The 18,432-nt window shown below is 42.1% G+C and overlaps 1 protein-coding gene across 1 annotated transcript in view; it reads left to right on the top strand.

Moving 5' to 3' along the window:
• The first annotated feature begins 602 nt into the window (after positions 1 to 602).
• Positions 603 to 18,432, top strand: part of LOC126401750 (activin receptor type-2A) — a 68,925-nt gene continuing 51,095 nt past the window's right edge. Inside the window, exon 1 of the mRNA XM_050063226.1 lies at positions 603 to 1,554. Coding sequence (XP_049919183.1) covers positions 1,500 to 1,554 — 55 coding nt within the window. The 5' untranslated portion in view covers positions 603 to 1,499. The remainder of the gene's footprint in view (positions 1,555 to 18,432) is intronic.

Below are 18,432 nucleotides of genomic sequence, written 5' to 3'. Positions count from 1 at the left end.
TTCAGTTGGTTTAATAGACAAATTGACCTGGTTGTTCAATAAATTAATTTCAAATTGCACTTGTTTTCCGCTATCGGCCAATTTACATTCCTATTTGTACATTAGTGTTTTGATCTTTTTTGACACACATTTGACACACATACTGGAATATCGAAATTACTTAAAATGCTTTTAATTTTTTTTTAATTGAATAAATTATTAATATTACAAATACAAATTAAACTTTAGGTAGCCCATTAGAATAATATAATCAATTGTGTTTTCAGTCTACTAGATACATTTTACTGCCGGACAAAAATGGCTAAAGTGAGATGAACAGACTGAAAACAGATGCTGACAAAGTTTTTCTTTAGAGACATAATTTACAGTTACAATACAATTTAAAATTGCAATAATATTGTATATTGTTTTTATTTAAAAAATTAATTAATTAAATGCCCCATCACTATAGATTGTAAAATAAATAAATAAAGTAGAATAAAATAAAATTAAAATAATGCCCATCACACATTCCGTTGTACCATTTTATTTTGAAACGCCTCACCGGAAGCTCCATATATAACTGCTGTTGATTTGACGCGGGCCAATGACGCCATCTTGAAATTGTCCCGACCAGAGGAGGCGAGGAGGAGACGGACTTGGGAAAAGCAGCTCGTCCTAAACTCGATAGCTGCATTAGCCACACGGATTAACGGCAGCTTTATGGTTTATTGCTAACATCTGATAGTTATCCCGCTTGTTCATCCGAGTCATTTCGACGGGGGACGGTTGTTTGGCCCACTTTGGAGAGGGCTAACCCACCGGAGGGAGCCTCGTAATCGGCTGTTTGTTTCCCTGCTGGAGCGGACGGAGCTCCGGTTGTGGCCGGGCAGCCCCGCCGGACTGTCGGACGAATCTGAGGCTTCCACTCGGAATATAACCACAGCAATACATGATTTAAACCTCCCGTGGCGGCGGTGGGAGACTAGAAATGCTGATTTCACCGCCGCTGGTAACGTTTTAAAGCTATGCGACGGAGCCTGTCGAGGAGAAGTTTGATTGGAGAGCGGAGTGCGCTTGATTTCCAGTCCGATGGATGTTAGCCCTGCCCGGCTGTGGCTCGGCTCCCTGCTCCGCTGCTCTCACGGTAACAGGTCAGACACCAACAGGCACAGGTGAACACGTCTGTTCAGGACAATGCTGCACATCTGGCAAGTACATGACAGCTCCGGCTTGAATGCCAACAAGTCGCCCTCCTTTGCTTGTCTGTAAACCTGGAAATACCTCCAACCACCCCTCCTCTTCTTCACCCCTTCCTCCCCCTGTTATTTTTAAGGACTTGCATTACCTGGGATATTTTGGATTTCCATATTGACATTTTTAAAGATGTCCTTTCTGCAGAGACAGTGCTCTCTGGAGCAGCAAGACATTTAATTTGACTGAGGCGTTTTTTAGATATTTTTTGGGGTGCTTTTGTTTTTTATTCTCTTTCTAGACAGAGGATCAGATTCGGATGGAAAATGGGAGACGCCACCAAACTGGCCTTCGCCGTTTTCCTCATCTCCTGCTCTTCAGGTGGGTGTGGAGGGGGGGTTATGCATGGCTGTGGAGAACCCACTGTAATGCTTATTGTTGCCTCTGCAGAGTGCAATGCACAGCTTGTTTCATGTGGGGAATGTAGTGCAATGCAACCCTGTGGGAAGGGGGGGGGGATCACACTCTGCCTCATTGTGGATGCCTTTATTTTGCATCCTCCATGTGTGGATATGCATTGTACATGTTGCAGATGTCAGTAGAGAGCCTAAGCTGGGGCCTGGGGACCTTTAGGGGCTCACACCAGCACACATTGGGCTTTTTAGGCTTTATTTAATAGCAGAATACAATGAACTGTTTGTTTGTGTGCCAATTTTTCCTCAATCATAATAACAGCAGTAACAAATCTGCCTTCAGAGGCTCTTAAAAAGCTTTTATCTTCAGTCATCACTACTGAAGTATAATGGCTGAAGGGTCATGGAAAGTTCGATTCAGATATGAGAAGGAAGGGGGGGACTAGGTGTGGGTGGGCTGAGCCTATTTACAGCACATTCAGTTGTTTACGATGTTTATTATAACGCTGTTAAGTGTCAAACCTCATAGCAGCAGAGCAATTTTCAGCCTCGGTGCTGGCGGACATTCTTTATGTGTCCTCATTTCCCAGGGGTGGATGCACAATGAATGTCAGCGGGGTCAGCGAGGTGATAATAAGCTGTAAAGGGGTCAACCCAGGAGTGCGATTCTTCTTGCGCAGCATTGAAGGCATAGGTATTTTGTTATATGTGACATGCAGTGCTAAAATCACTGCTGTGGGCTGGATGTTTCGTTACATGCAGCTCAACCTGCTCCACCTCCCCCAAATGAGACAGCCTATCCTCACATAACACCAAAATGGTACTTGAATGACCAGGCAGTGTTCATCTGAGCCCACATGCAGGGAGAGAAACTGAAACGGAGATTATAATCTCTCAGTTTGTTGTGATGTTTACTTCCTCACATGACAGAAAGGTGACACATAGTCAACCTGTGCTGCTAACAGGTAGTAATAGCCTCACTTTGCATGATCTGTTGGTGTGCATGAGTGACTGACAGGAGGCAGGGCCTGACGCAACCACACAGATTCGTTTCTAAAAGAAAAATCAGACCTTCAGGCAGGATTTTCCCCCCTGTACTCAGATTACTTTAAGCAGAGCATGGAGTATCTTTTGAAATTTAAAAATGTATTGTTTGCGTGTGTGTGCAAGTCAACAAAACCGGTTTGGAAGTGACTGACCAGGCATATAAAACACCCAACCTGCCTATAAAGACGCTGCTCCAATTAAGACGTGAGAAATGGAAAAAGGTAAAATAAAATCTCAAGTTGCGCAGTGGAGTTGTCCTTTTACGGCGAGCCCTGGGGTGTCTTTGAGCATTTGAGTAGAAATTAAAAGGCCTCTCAAATACGGTAATAGTTGGGGTTGGTTAGAGTGTAAGCCAGGTGCTGTCTTTATTGCACAGCGCAGCAGATGATTATTCCACTCGCTCATTACCGTCTGAAGTGGGGAAATGAATGGTTCCTACTCGAGGTGGAATAATAATCCTCCATGAAATCCAAGTTGAATTGGCACAGCTCAAGACGACACCAAGAAACCTGTGATAAGGGCAGGGCACTTAGCCCAGAGTGGTTTTATTTGATGAGGCCTATTGCGACATGCCAAAATATTCCAGATAACGTCGAGATTTTTGATTCAAAGGCTTGAAAATCCAGAGGATCCCGTTTGTGAGAGCTGCAGTTGTTTGGCAACCAACAACTCAAGTTACACTGTCTTTTTATTTCGATCAAATTAAACTCTGTTGCTGGTGTGCATTTCACCAGACAGGTGAGTTAGTGTTTATCTCCAGCAATCAAAAAATCACTTTCATTACATTTACTGTGATATGAAACAGAGGAAAGCAGCAGACTTAAACTATGTGGCGATTATTTGACATCAGAGCTGCAACTATTAATCGATGAATTGATTATTTGTCAACTACTAAATGTATTCAAACTAATGAACAGAGTTTGGATCATATGTGTCTGAGTGGTGCTGCACAAGCAATATGACAGGGTGATTTAACATGTAGCGTCATGAATCCCATAGATTCCATACCTTTGCCTCAATACTACTTTTAAACTGCATTTTTGAGATTTAGAAATTCACATGGCTCGCCTCGGGCGTTCAGTTGTCACTTGGAGCACCAGTGCACACTTTGGTTTCGTGTGAGCGTAATAGGTCGAAGGTACATAGCATTCTTTTTCACAACAAATTAACCATAAAGCCAACTGAACAGTCAGCTTCCACTACTGCTCTGTGTCTGCAGATCCCCTATAATGATGTTACATCTGGAGAAAAATGTACTGTACAGTTCTGTTTGTGTTCTACACTGGGAATCTTGATGGAAATCTTATTATGGGTCTTCATAAAGTCGTGGAAAAGTTGAAATTTTATCCTTTTATCCACTTTAAATGTCGATATTTCCTCTTAAAGTTCATGTTATATAATAGTATATTGAATATTTTTGCATTTTGAACTGTTGTTTAGACAGAACACTTGTTATTTAACACCTCACTTTGGAGAATAATGAGATAGTTAATAAAGTAATTGTGAATTGCAATTGGGAATATGTGTGATCACTGTACAAGTTCAATTAAAAGCCTAGTCCCAATTAAACACCTTACTAGCCTGTTGTGGCTACACGTTAACAAATTAAGGCCTGTCTAAATTAGAGACCTGGTCTGGTTGCTAAGCAGTTAATTTTTTCTATAGGAGGTCTTCGGATGTATAAAAGCAGGTTGTTGGCTACCTAAAATTATGCGTCCATTCCGCGACTACCCTGTAAGTTATTCGTCTTACTTTAGGCCGTAAGTGTCCTCAGATCAAAAGAGTTTTTCATAAAACTTAATCTAAGTTTTGAGTATTGTTTTAACAGGATAAAGTGTTATGTCGGTACGCCGGGCGCCATAATCCTCGAGTCTGTCGCCGTTGGATCAAATGAATGATTTATAATTGATATATTATCTGAAGCCTGGTTTTCACATCTTTGCAGAGCAACAGTTTTGCGTGAAAGGAATTAAAGGCCTGTCCCAAATACAGGCCTGTTGATTTCACTGATTTAAGCAAATAATAGCCCGGGCTACTAGTTGGAGTTTTACGGTAGTTGGCTAGTCGATTCAGCGTTGCTTCCCTTGCTAATCAATACCAGAGATGAGGGCTGCAACTAACAATTATTTTCATTGTCGACTAATCTGTCGATTATTTCTTCGATTAAGTCGACTAATCATTTTATCGAAAAATGTGTCGGTCTGTCTCTCCCAAACCCCAAAATGATGTCATCTAATGTCTTGTTTCGTACTCACGCCAAAGGGTTTTAGTTCACCGTCATGGGAGAGTGTGTAAAACTGCCAATATTTGAACCTAAGAAGCTGCAATAAGAGAATTTGGGTACTTTTATAGTTCTTTTCTATGAAAAATGACTCAAAACCGATTAGTCGACTACTAAAATAGTCACCGATTATTTTAATAGTTGATTAGTCATGGATTAGTCGACTAATCGTTGCAGCCCTAGTGACAACGTTTTGTTGACCATTATTTCTTATTTTTTTTCCCTCCATAGCTAAAATTATGTTTCAATAGAGTTCAAATCTGATATGATTTGTCTATGATTAAACATGTAGGGTCGCTACTACTTTTAGCAAAGAAAAATGACTCAAACCGATTAGTCGACTACTAAAATAGTTACCGATTATTTTAATAGTCGATTAGTCATCGATTAGCCGACTAATCGTTGCAGCCCTAATCTCTATACATCAAAATTAGATATTTCTTTTTTTTCATTGAAAAACTTTTATACATCATTCCTAAAACGGGCCACTAACACACCAAATCAACAGTTCGTTGTCGGTCAACGTCTGTCGCCCTAGTTTTTGCACTTTGTCCCACAGCGTTGGTCCCTTTTGTGTTACTAGTCACCGATTATTTTAATAGTCGATAAGTCATCGATTAGTCGACTAATCGTTGTGCTGTTGTAATAATCAGGCATGTTTCCGAAAGATTTATATTCCTTAAGAATTTTCATTAGATGTTACTGTTAACTTTTAATTTGTATAGGATGGTGGGCGATATTTACAACGCACGGTGCTAAGTGCCTCATGTTTCAACAGATTAAGCTGTCAAAAAATGCGATTAACGATGTCACATGGCTCTTATTACCTAGACAACGTTAAACCTTATAGATTTAATTGTGCTCAGTTTTTACAGTGTTTTCTTTCGTCTATGTTTAAACGTCAGGAAAAGTAGTCGTTAGGATCATGCTACCTGCAACCTTAAATATTAATGTTTTAAGAAACTGTGCCAAGCTAATGCTAAGTATTTTTCTAATGAATGAGTTGAATTATTAATCAATTAGATCCTGATATATCTGTGTTGTTAAGCATTAGCATGCTATGTGCAGTATATGGGAGACTGTTTATTTATGACCCGTCAGCATCGCCTGATTAAGCCTTAAAACCAGACGTGGCTTGCTTTTGTAATACGCTGTTATTTCTGGACTCGAAGGTGTCCGTATTCACAAATAAAAAAGGCACGGATGTGAAATTTGACCTGGTTTAGTGTTGCATACAGCAGCTGCCCGGTGTTTTGATCCATGCTGGCATGTGTAAATGCTGCTGTAACACATGGCGGGTCAAGGTTGTCTGCCAAAGTGTTGATGTGACAGGATAGTAAATGGGCTTCTTGTGCGTGTGTGTGTTTTGTTACCTCGAACACCTTTCTTTCTTCTGCTTAACTGGAAAGGAAGATTTCATTTCCAGGGAACTGATAATGCAGCTCTGCAGCAGGCGGGCAGGATGTGAAACCCTCGTCATTTGTTTGAAATGCAGCCTCGATAAAGAAAGATGTTGAAATCTACCTCTTTGCGTATCCCTCCTTTTTACACACACACGTGCATTTCATAGTAGCGAGGGTCAGCCATAGTACGGCCCCTGTTGGAGCAGTCTTGGGGTTCGGCGCCCTGCTCCCTGCCTCGTGAACTTGAACTACAGATAGATAAATATTTACTGCGCTGTCTCATAAGTTATAGCACTTTCAGATCCTGTCAGATTTAACGTGAAACTGTGCTGCAGGCAGAGAAACTTGTTAGAAAATTAGACGTGGTGATTTTTTCCCCCCATTTGGTGTCAGAAATCGGAGAAGTGTGTCAACACATGCATAATAACCCCAAATGATCAATCACATCTGTGCTGACACAGTCAATCATGCACACTACAAGCAAGCTCTATCTGCTGTGTGTTTTATACGGTGGATTACAGCAGCGTTTGCCTGTCATATGACTCTTTGACCCTTTGACCATCTCATTTTTTTTAACGATTTAATGAGTATAAATAGGTCCAAGTTGAAGCAACAAGACTCTGGCCTGTTTCTGCTCCTCTGACATGATGTGAATGCAACGTAAGCAATCAAGCCGTGGCTGCAGAGGTCACACTCTGGTGTTAAAAGTCGTGTTTTGCTGCTAATTTAAGGGATGTTTAACGTTCTGTATATATCCAGCAGCGAGGGCGATAGATGGATGAATCAAGTCTCGTGCTCTGCCTTCACATTTGGCCTCCTTTTTTGTACACTGCAGCAGTTTCACACAGACATTGATCCCTTTGCACACTAGTGTAAGGTTACATCAATATGGCGAGGATGAAGCAGCTCTGTTATTTATTTATTTTTATTTTTTTAAATCCTCAGCAGCACAACAGATCTGATGATTCAGTTTCAGCTCTGCTACACATCAACTTGAAACGGTATCTGACCTGGCTCTCTGTGTTACGTCCCATTGAACTGGAGAAAACTAACATTTACCAGTTGCATTAACTGGGCCAGTTGGTTAAGTCTCTCAGGCACCAAGTGCTCCTCGCCGCTGATGTTTTTTCTAGCAAGACGCTCTGTGTTTTACAGGCAACCCTGACCTCTGACCTCCCTGCAGAGGAACGCAATTAATTATCACACTTTTTCCCTGAGATTGTGTTTTATGGTTTACAGATGTATCATCGGGCGCCGGCTTCGTGAGGCTTCTCACCTCAAAATGTATAAGTCGATGCTGTAATGTGAATAAATGCACGATGCAAAAAGGCTTGACCTTAAAAGTTGAGACCTTTCACGATCGATTCATATGTTTTGCATGGTTTCTGTTAGTCAATTAACCATTTGAGCACAATTCAAATTCAACGTCGTTCAGTCAAGGTCAAAACGTGAAGTGCTCTTTTTTCCCAACGTAAAACCTAGAAACACTATGTTCAGTTGTTAGAAATCTGGAGCTCCGATAAAGACAAACTGTGCTTATACAAACTGTCCTCACAGCTGACTAAACTAATGTTTGCTCTGGCTGTCTGAGTGGATTATTTACTTTTTAAAGAGTTTAAAATCATGACAAGTGCACTGGAAATGGTTCTATCAAAGAGTGGAAAGGGAGAACATCGGAGCTATTTGTGAAGCTTTTGACAGTCATTTTGAATTTTTTAAATAGCCTCGCTTCTTTGGTGATGTGGCCCAAGGCTGCCCTTTTGTCTGTAGTTTTGTGCAACACGTGTAACGACTTTCAAAAGTGTAAAATCAGTAGAAAATGTGCTTTGATTAAAGGGGACCTGCTGTGCTCATTTTTAGGTTCATACGTGTATTTTTGGTTTCTTTTAGAACACGTTTACATGTTTTAATGTTCAAAAAACACTTTATTTTCCTTGTACTGTCTCTGTAAGACCCCCTCACGAAAAAAGCCTTGTCCACTCTGATTGGTCAGCGTTTGCAGGTCTTCTGTATCACTAGGTGCGTTTCCATTACCCCTAGAAATAGCGCAATAGAAAACAGGTAATGGAAACACCTGAATTTCGCAAAACCTCTCAAATATCGCTAAGAAGTTTTTACGCTCTCATGAGGTGGTTTTTCAGACGTGTCGCAAAAGTGTAATGGGAGCACTTTTAGCACATTAACACGTCAAGTGACCCCACTACGTCACCGGACGGGTTCTTTTCCAATCATCCACTGCCTTCGTCTTTTGTTCCGCAATTCCGCAAGACAGAGCTTTACGAGAATTACGGCTTAGATGTCAAACACCTTTCAATGGAAACACCTGCAAGCCGCAATTGTACTTTATTGAAATTGTCGAAATATCACATTTATTTTGCGCAAAACTGTAATGGAAACGCTCCTACTGTGTCTGTGTGCCATCATTGCAGCTGGGTAATGTCTGTAACAGTGAAACATCACCAATAAAATCTTCACAACAGGACATGTTCCAGCAGAAATATGATCAGATATCGAGGATGTTTCCCTGGCGTTAGCATGTAGCTACATGTAGCAGTACTTGTAGCAGAGGAATGTCACTTTCTACTGGTAGAAATCACCAATTGAAGCTTCTAAACCAAAATCTTAAGGCCCAGACACACTAAACGGACATCATCTTGTCGCGCGAAAAGCCGACTTATTTGTCGTCTCATGTTGCCTGTGTCTTGGCCAAAAAGCTGCACACTACAAAGGTTACAGCTAGCGGTCAACTAGCACTTACATTCGAAGCCTGCATGCAGCAAGTGGCGGTAGTCTGTCTTGGTCATTCAAAAAGGGAAACTGCAAGACCGACAGGAGGGATTCAAGATGCTAGTTAGCACATTTATAACACAACCCGATATTGAAAGAACAAATTATATTTACCATGTACTTGTGAACAAAAACACGAAAAAGTTACGAACCGTTTCTGCTAAAACGGTCGTTAAAAATCATACCTTATATAACATGTTTTCTTCTTGTGAGTTGAACTGCCAATCAGAGGGATTTCTCGGGCTCTGCCGCCAATTGAACATGGTGAATCTGACCAAAAAGCAGGCGATAAGAACCGACAAATACCAGCAGTGCGGGACACACTTCAAAAACTAGAGTAACATACACTCACCAACAACATTGACCAGCAGCTTGGTGTGTCTGGGCCCTTCAAATAACTTTAATAAAATCCAAACTTGGGGAGAAATTAAACATATGCAACCACGACGTTAGCATGTTGCTACATGTAGCAGCATATTTGCAGTCGGAGAAGGAATGTAACAGAGTATATCAGTACTTTCTACTGTGAAAAAATCACCAACAAAAGCCTCTAAACCCAAATCTTCACAATCAGACATGTTTCAGCAGGAATAGGATCCAAATTTGGGAGAAATGACCAACATCAGTAACCAAGAATACATGTTTCCCTGATGATAGTGTGTAGCTACATGTAGCAGCAGTGTCCCTGGAGATGAACATCCGACACTATAACATTATACGTATGACAGAAAACAAGTAAAAAGCACAACAGGTCTCCTTTAATGCACACAAGGTTTGTAATTCACCCCATTGAAACCATTTTGACTATGACTAAACCACTCTCCCTCGCCATCCTGTGCCCTTCTGCTGCAGTGTTTTGGGTGTTTCCTGGAGCGGCCAGAGGCCGGCTACCAGCTCTGTCCCATTTTCCCCCCTATCTATTTCTAATATGTTCCCTTGAATTATGCATTAGGCTCCAAAAGCACAGGTGTATTTGTTAAGGCCAGATGTAGCCTCGATTTCCCAGCGGGCCCAACTAGTCAGACTGCTCCCTTCCAGGGCCGTGTATCATTCTGTGCTTTAACATCATAAAAACAAAGGGCTGCACTAGTTCATGCTCACAGTTGTAAAATGGTGACCAAAAACAGCATGTTGCCAGATCTGGGCAGGGGGAATTATGACCCTCCTAAAATTAGAGCATGGCCAGGTGTTTTGTGCTGCGTGCACTGCAAGCAACATGGATGGGCTTTGTGTGTATTTGGTGATGCAGGAGTCTCTCATTTGATTTGTTTTTAAGGTAGAAGTCAATGAAAATCACCGAATAAATAAGGACTTTGGAGTTTGCTGTCGACCCGAACATTAGGCCGAAGCTTTCTCTACTTTTCTTGCACATTTTGATCAACTGCAGTCAACTTAATCTCCCTTATTTTGCACGTGACAGGCATTAATGAAACTAAATAACACTGGAAAGGAAACACAGTGCAGGCGACCTTTGAAAAGTTCAGTTACAATCACTATTTCTGTTTGTTTACGTGCTGGGGAAGTTTCTCTGGTCGTTGAACTACACTGGAAACTTCTTGATTGATGGTATCTATCATGTGTAACAGGCATGGCAGGTAACCTTTTAAAATCACACAATGATGCATTAACAGGTCTCAGCGGCCTAAGGCTGCCTCTTGAAGCACACTCACCACATTAATGACGATCTAAACTTTCACTACAATTAGGAATCATCAAAACACCATAATTGCTGTTGAGGGGATTTTCGTCGTCAGCAGCAGCAGCAGCGATTTGCTCCGACCTGCTCCTGGTATCACTGGGCTGAGTATTGCCACACAGGACAACACACTGCAAAAGCACCACAGAGGTTAAGTAATTAGAGGAAATCATTTGAAAGCCTGTTTAGTGTGAGGCCGACACCAGGCTGATGCAGTAAATCTGAGATACTCGTAACAGGTCAAAGCAAACGCAGGGGATTATTTGCAAATGCTGTAAGGCTCTAGATCTTTTTATAACAGCAGTGGTAGGGGCAGCAAAGGGACTAAAATAACATACATATTTATTTAATTCAGCGTTCACCTCCTGGGAAGAAGCAGAGGTGTAGGCTTGGAAGAAGACAGAGTGAGATTGTTTGAGCTGCACTGTCTCTGGTCCTGATTATTATTCCGCCTAATGCTGAAGGCATAGTTATTAATCACATGATAATCAGACTCCGTTATCACAGCTGCCAAGGGGGGTATGTGTGTTTTCGCTTCGGTTTGGTTCTGTCAGCAGGATTAGGGGAAAAACAGGCCCGACTTTCATGATGGTGGAAGGATGTAGCATGGAGCAAGAGGGCAGCCTGTTAAACTTGTTAAATTTTCAACCAAATTCAAACTACTTTTCACTCGTCAGGGCTCGAGTAGGAGACGTATATGCGAAGAAGTTGGTCTTTGTCTGCTTTATTTCAGCTGATTCAGCATGTTGAGTCGGTGCCAGAGACGGCAGAGCTCATTGGGGAATGAAATCACTCTGACTGGCAGTTCAGCTCAGCGCACAAGGCAAAGAAATCGAAGTGAGGAAAGTAAACAAAGAGCTAAAGTTGAGAAAGATGAGACTGAAACAAACTAGGATAAGATTTTTTAGCCATTGTGCTCTTTTTGCAAACATTTCGTGATGGGTCGTGTTACCGTTCACAGGTGCACAGTAAATATGCTTTCTTCTTTCAACACTGGATTGTATTGCTAACATGCTAACTGGCTAACTAGCTGCATGATAGTCATCTGGGTTCCCGTTTTGAATTACAACTACAGGCTGCTGCCGTCTGCTTTCATGGAGAATTATTTCCTCTGATGCAGGCGCAGAACGTACATGCTCATTGGCTGTCAGCTGTAGTCTTTGTGATGTGTTCAAGTGCAACTTTTTGGCCGAGACACAGGGCAACATGATGCGAGAACTTTGATGTCTGTTTAGTGTTTCTTGGCCTAAAGACTCATGCAGTTAACACATTTCGCACACTCTCAAGCCACTCATCCATTTTATAGACATTCAACATGTGGTGAAAAACAAATTCATAACCGATAACGTCGCAGGGCTAAAACTGGGAAGCTGCTGCTCCGCAGTAAAGTCACTTTTAAGTTAGATGTCCAACCGACATTCACTGCGGACCAAGCGGCATCTTCTTACTCAGGTTCACCCAGCGTTGGCAGCAGGAGGACGGTGAGCTCACCTCCCAGCCCTCTGTGTAACTGCTGGGGGGCCAACTTAAGGATCACCAAGGTTTTACTGTTTAGATAACACAAAACTAAACTATTTTTAACGTCTTCATGCAGAAAAATTATGATTTTTTAAAACAGTTACACTTAATTGTTCCAATGTTGCTCGTTTATTTTCATTATTAATGTGTAGTTCATTTATTTTACTTGAATATTTTAACAGAAAATAATGTTTCAGCGAGTCAAATTTAATACCAACACAGGACACACCTCTTCATATGGGATGTTAGTGCTTCTTAAATTTTATATTTTTATTTTTAGGACATTGGTGCATGTTGAATGCACCAGTGCATGCACACAGAAAAAAAATTATTCAAGCCCTGCTAAACTTGCAAGATAAAGCATTTGGCTTTTTTGCAGAGGACTGGGCTCTCAGAGATTAGATCATAATTTTTTTTTGACATTATTGCATCTTAAAAAAAAGGACTAAAAAGTCTTGTTTGTTTTGGATCCAGTGGGGCTAAATTAAATTACACGCTACTTAGAGCGATAAGAATATGGCTTACCATGTGCTTCAATGGGGCAAAATATTCCAGTGATTTTATACTCATGATCTGTGACTGTACCTGATTAATTGTGCAGTCGGAGGAGAGAGGTGTGCCAGTGGGGCCGCCGAGAAGCCACAGAGTCCATCCTCTAACCAGAAGGTCACATGTTCGACATCCGCTACAGGCGCTCATCCTGTCAGCGCCGGCGTCCTTGAGCAAAACCCTACCGGCTCAGCTTATTGTAAGTCACAGTGGATAAGAGCATCAGCTAAAAGCCTAAAATGTAAATGCAGGCCGAGCGCACCTCTGTAATGGGAAGTCGATGAATTGCCCCTGTAACCATTACTGACTCAAATTAAAACAAATGATCAGGAAGACGGTGAGTCCAAGGTTGAAGACACAACATCACCTTTAGTGTGTGGGTTTTTTTTTTAACTTGGTGATAAACTTAAGCTCGTGGAGTCTGAAGATATAGATTTAATAGCTTTTTGGATAAAACTATTCATATATACAGGACTATTTTATCTTAGTGGAGACCACTTGATGTGTCAGTACCCCGGAGAACGGTCCAGAATGGTCCTTTACTGTAATTAATGCATCCTGCAGATGTTGCTTTATGTGCTTGGGAGAGTTTCAGTCTAGACAGGCTGGCTGCTCAGACGGAGAGGCCCTGCTTTGATCCTTGATTAAAAACTGCGAGCTGTACATTCATCATGCTCTTGTTTCAGGCTCTCTCGAGGGTCTTTGCCTGCTTTACGCTCCCTCCTTCCTCCTCCTCCTCCTCTTCGTCCGTCTCTTGCCAAGATTCCTCACTGTCATGAAGGTCGCTCTAACCTCTTATCACCGAAACCACTAAAGGGTAATGGTGTCTCGGGCACTCGGCGGGCCGGGGTGAACACTGTTTGCTCGTGATATTGCGGGTTCGTTATCCGGCCATTATTGTTGCTGTCACTTTGCGTTACCATCTGATAAACCTCAAATGTCATTTAGGATGCATCGAGCAGCAGCCATGTGACCTGCAGAAACATCAACAGGTCTTTGGGCTGACATTTATTGTCCTGTAATCATCACAAATAACATATTTACAAAAGGAAGGTAGTAAACCAGGTCAGAGATGCAACAGGAATGTCTGCTGAACTCTGGAGTAATAGGATTGTTTGTAAGTGGCTACAGCTGCGTCCGAAATTCCATACTGACATGTTAGACAGTATGCTAAAACAGCATGGGAGATTTTTTAGTATGTCCGAACCAATGTTATGTTTGATTTAGTCTCCCAGTCCTAGCATTAATAAAGTGCTTTGAGGAGAATCTCAAGATGTATATCGTGTACCGAGATATAGCTTAAAAATATGGTGATATAATTTTCAGGACATATTGCCCAGCCTTACGTTCTAGGCCTAAACCAAAGCAAACCAAACTAAGGTCTCAATTAGACAGTCCAGGTCTAAATGGCGTTTTTTTGCTTTAATAATATTTATTAATACCAAGAAATAATACACAAAAGTGGTTAAGTTATAATCTCCTTGTTGCATTTGGTGTTGCTTAAAATATGACCTGAAGTTACTTAAAAAACAAGTACATTTCCGTGATTCCCAGGATCATGCGTTTCCTCTCCAAGGATAGAAGTGTAGTCGGCAATGTGCATAGTACGCAGTGTCGGACACAGTGTACATGTACACACACACTAATATTCCTCTACTCCGACAATTGCAATATTCCAAATTTGATTCAGGTCATGTAAACAGCATATATCGTTTGGATATTCTAAGTTAGGCCTTATTCTAAATGGGGCATACGCACACGCGACCTCTTGCTCGTTAACTCGCTAACAGTTTGCAAAGCTGTGGGGTCGAGATGCATGCCCCAAAAAGGCCCACATTTCTGGTTGGAAGGAGAAACGCACAAATATCGCAACGTCAACCTTTTCAAGAAGATGGTGGGAAGAATGAAAGATGACGAACGAAAAGTCAAACATCTCAGCCATTGGAGGACAACTTGACGCAAAGATGTGACATGATAAATGACATGTTAAAGGGCGTCCATAGGTCCCCAAATATTAGGCCGAATTTAAGTCATTAAATAGTCTTAGATTTGATATTGTGAGTAGAGTTGTACCGATACCGATACCAGTATCGGAAGTGCCTCCGATACTGCCTAAAATGCGGTATCGGGTATCGGCGAGTACAGCCTATGACCAATCCGATACCACGTAATGCCTCAGGTCATTACGCATACGCACGCTACAGGCAAACGAAATGGAAACGGAGCGGAGTTTAAAAAGCATTCTGCTGTAGCCTTTAAAATGTCTTGGATAACACTCGATAATAACAATAAAAAAAGTTTTATGACATGTTTTATGATACACAGAGTTTTAGGAGTTGAGACATACAACAACTCATATCCCATCCATTTTTATTTTACGCGTGGTATGGGATGTCGGCAGATACCTAAGGTTCAGGGATTGGAATCGGTATCGGGAAGGAAAAAGTGGTATCGGTACATCTCGAATTGTGAGGTCTTAACTGTCACAAATATTCGATCCAAAGGGTCCACATTTCTTAAAGTCTTTAAACCTACCACTGAACCCAATACTGTACTTCATACTTGCATTTACCTGCTGGAAAATGTAGATTAACCTAACTCACTCTATATAAAACCTTCCTCTGTTACTTACCTTTGTACTTACCTGCAATGCTTGAATAAGAAGATATGATTCATCTGAAAATCGTCTTGAATATGTCTCAAAAAGCATTACATTTAATTGTCTGTTGCCTGTAGACACCCTGAGTTAGGGCATGTTAATCACACTATGCATGGTTAAAATAAAGGCAGAAAACTGAACATTTTGTGCATGTAAACGTAGCCAATCACTCTGTTCTCGAGCCTTGAATACAGAAGGCTTTTCAGCTCTTGTAGCCAACTTGTCTTTTGACACTGGTGGCTCACTTGTAGCTCAATCCTTTATCTGAATTGCCAGCGAGGTGACGAGGGGATTTGTTCAGCCTTGAAACTCTTGGTAGGTTGACAAGTTTCCCTTCCTGCGCAGTATCGACAGGAGGGAGAGTTTTGAAATCTCAGCAGCGCCTGCTAATCACTGAGTCATCACTGGTATTGATAAACAAAACTATAAACCCTGCAGATACATTGTGGTTACTCTCCGCACCGGGGGAGTTGGATTCTTAGCTTACTGCACCTGTAATATAATCTCAATTAAAAATACACAAGTGTTGGTGTTTTATTTTGGCTGCGAGGGGCCTCGTGACCAGTGTGTGTCATTAGTTTACACTAAATATAAAGATGAGCCAGGAGTCAGCGAGGTCGTCTGATGGCTGGATGGATGAAAGAGGGGGATTTATTGACTCCCAACATTTATTGGTTTGCCTTGTACAAATGTGAAGCCGGGCGAGTGCAAACAGTGGACATAATTGAACGGCAGACGACGTGTCTTGGAGGGGGCCACGTGAGATGACTCAGAATGGGGCGGCGCATTAGTTATACACATCAGCAGCAGCAGCAGTGTGATCAAATGTGTGCTAACCTTGACCACCGAGTGTATTTCTGTACACCTTTAAGGTCTCCAAGACTTTCTCGCCTCTTTTGGTTTCCCAACGTGAGCAATGCTGCGGGAGCTGAACACCATATCATATTTTGATAACCGTGACAGTATAATGGTATTGGTGATATGAATGGTGATACTGCTTTTAAAGGTTTTCGTCTAAGTCTGCATTACCTTGTGATGGCTGCTTGAGGCACATTCAATAGCTTTACAGCAGTGGATTATGGGAAATCTCTCTCAGTGAACTGGACTGGATTCACAAAGGACCAATCTCCACCTACAGTATATATATATGTAATGGTTTGTCTGCCAGTCTCAGTCTCCCTCCGTCCCCCCTCCATTCTTCACTTATTGATTGGTTGTTTTATAAAAATGAATTGAAATGCCCATGCTGCAGGCTTTGTGATATTGCAGTATCACTGCAAACTCAATACACGGTTCAGCTTTAAACCCAAGTGGCACTTAACACACCCTTCAAATAAATCCAAACAATTCGAGCGCAGAGGGGATTGAGGGGGAGCAGGGGGATTTTGCAGATCCTTCTACAGTGCACCCTGCGAGAGATAACGAGGAGTTTTAAATTGCTCGTCCTGTAAAGAATGTACGGTATGCAGTGGGCGACTGCAACCCATTACACACGGGAGGGGGGGGACATGAGTGTGTGCTCCTTGTGCAAACGGTACAGTGGGCGTCGATTCCCGGCGAGAGACTCAGGCGCTCTCCTGACCCGTCCGGCAACCGGCCCCATCAGCGCTAATTGAGGTGGAGACCAATGGGCGTTTGTCGCTCGGGCATACCAGCGGGGATTAAAGGGATTGGATTCAGTTGCTGAGTGCTGTGGTTTTTAATGCCCCCCCGCCCGCCCTCCCTCACAGTGTCCCTCCTCCTGGCCGTGGAAAGACTGCGGTCTTTGTGACCAGCTCACCCAAGCCAAACCCGACCACCCCTGCCATGTCACGACACCATCTGATTGAGCGTTAATGTAGCACTCCAGCAAGAACCAGGCCGCTCTGTAAAATGACTGTCCACTGTAAAATAGTGTCTGAGCGTCTCTGTGCACAGACTGTTACCTCTCTGTTCACTCAGCCACGGCAACAAGATGACCACTGCTGGGGAAAATATATAAAATTATGCAGCTTTGCCACATTTTCCACTAAATTACATAATTTAATCCAAAAGACAAATCCATCTTATTATTTTCCCCACATCTCCTCTATAATCATTTTTATGATTATCACCATCAGATACTTGAGGGGTGACGAAGCTCTCACATCACAAAAACACTGATTAAGCACCATGACTAACTTCTCATCAAACTTTGTGCAGCGGGACTTGAGAATCCGCCGCCGGCTCTAAGATAGCGGTAACCTCATCGTGGGTCAGTGGTCTCTCGTGATGACCCTGGCCCCTCATGCGTGTGAGAATCAAACGGCTATAAACGGTGTAAAAACAGCCAGGAGCTGCCCTGAAGGCAGGTGGCGGGATGCATTTCAAAGTGGAGGTGCCCATGTTTTTGCTGCTGTTGGTGTGCCATCAGGATGCACGTTTTTATTGCTCCTCAGGGTTCAACGTTAACCATCGCCTGATGGCCCGTGACCACAGAAAGTTAGTCCGTGACCCCAAGTTTCATCAGGTCTATCTTGAGAATGGGACGACATGTCCTAATGAGATCACCTGTCTAAATAAAAAAGCAAGTCTTCGTCAATTAATGTTACAGATCCACAGATATCCTAATTCACTTGTTCCTTTTTGTTCATGATTCTACTAAAACGGCAAACGTTACTCTTTGCCAGCGAGCCGCGGCTCGAGACGAATGCTCTCCCAGCGTCCTGGTGACAACAGAAAATGTGTTTGGGATGAACGGAGATCTTCCCCAGAACGAAATGGATTTTTGTATATATGGCTGCAACGATTATTTTCATTGTTGACCAATCTGTCGATTATTTCCTCGATTAGTCGACTAATCATTTTATCGAAAAATGTGTTAAAATGTTGAAAAATGGCGGTCTGTCTCTCCCAAACCCCAAAATGATGTCATTTAATGTCTTGTT

Source organism: Epinephelus moara, chromosome 15, assembly GCF_006386435.1.
Source record: "Epinephelus moara isolate mb chromosome 15, YSFRI_EMoa_1.0, whole genome shotgun sequence".
Taxonomy (NCBI): Eukaryota; Metazoa; Chordata; class Actinopteri; order Perciformes; family Serranidae; genus Epinephelus; species Epinephelus moara.
Note: the sequence above shows the minus strand (reverse complement) of the source record. Positions and strands in the feature narration are given on the sequence as shown.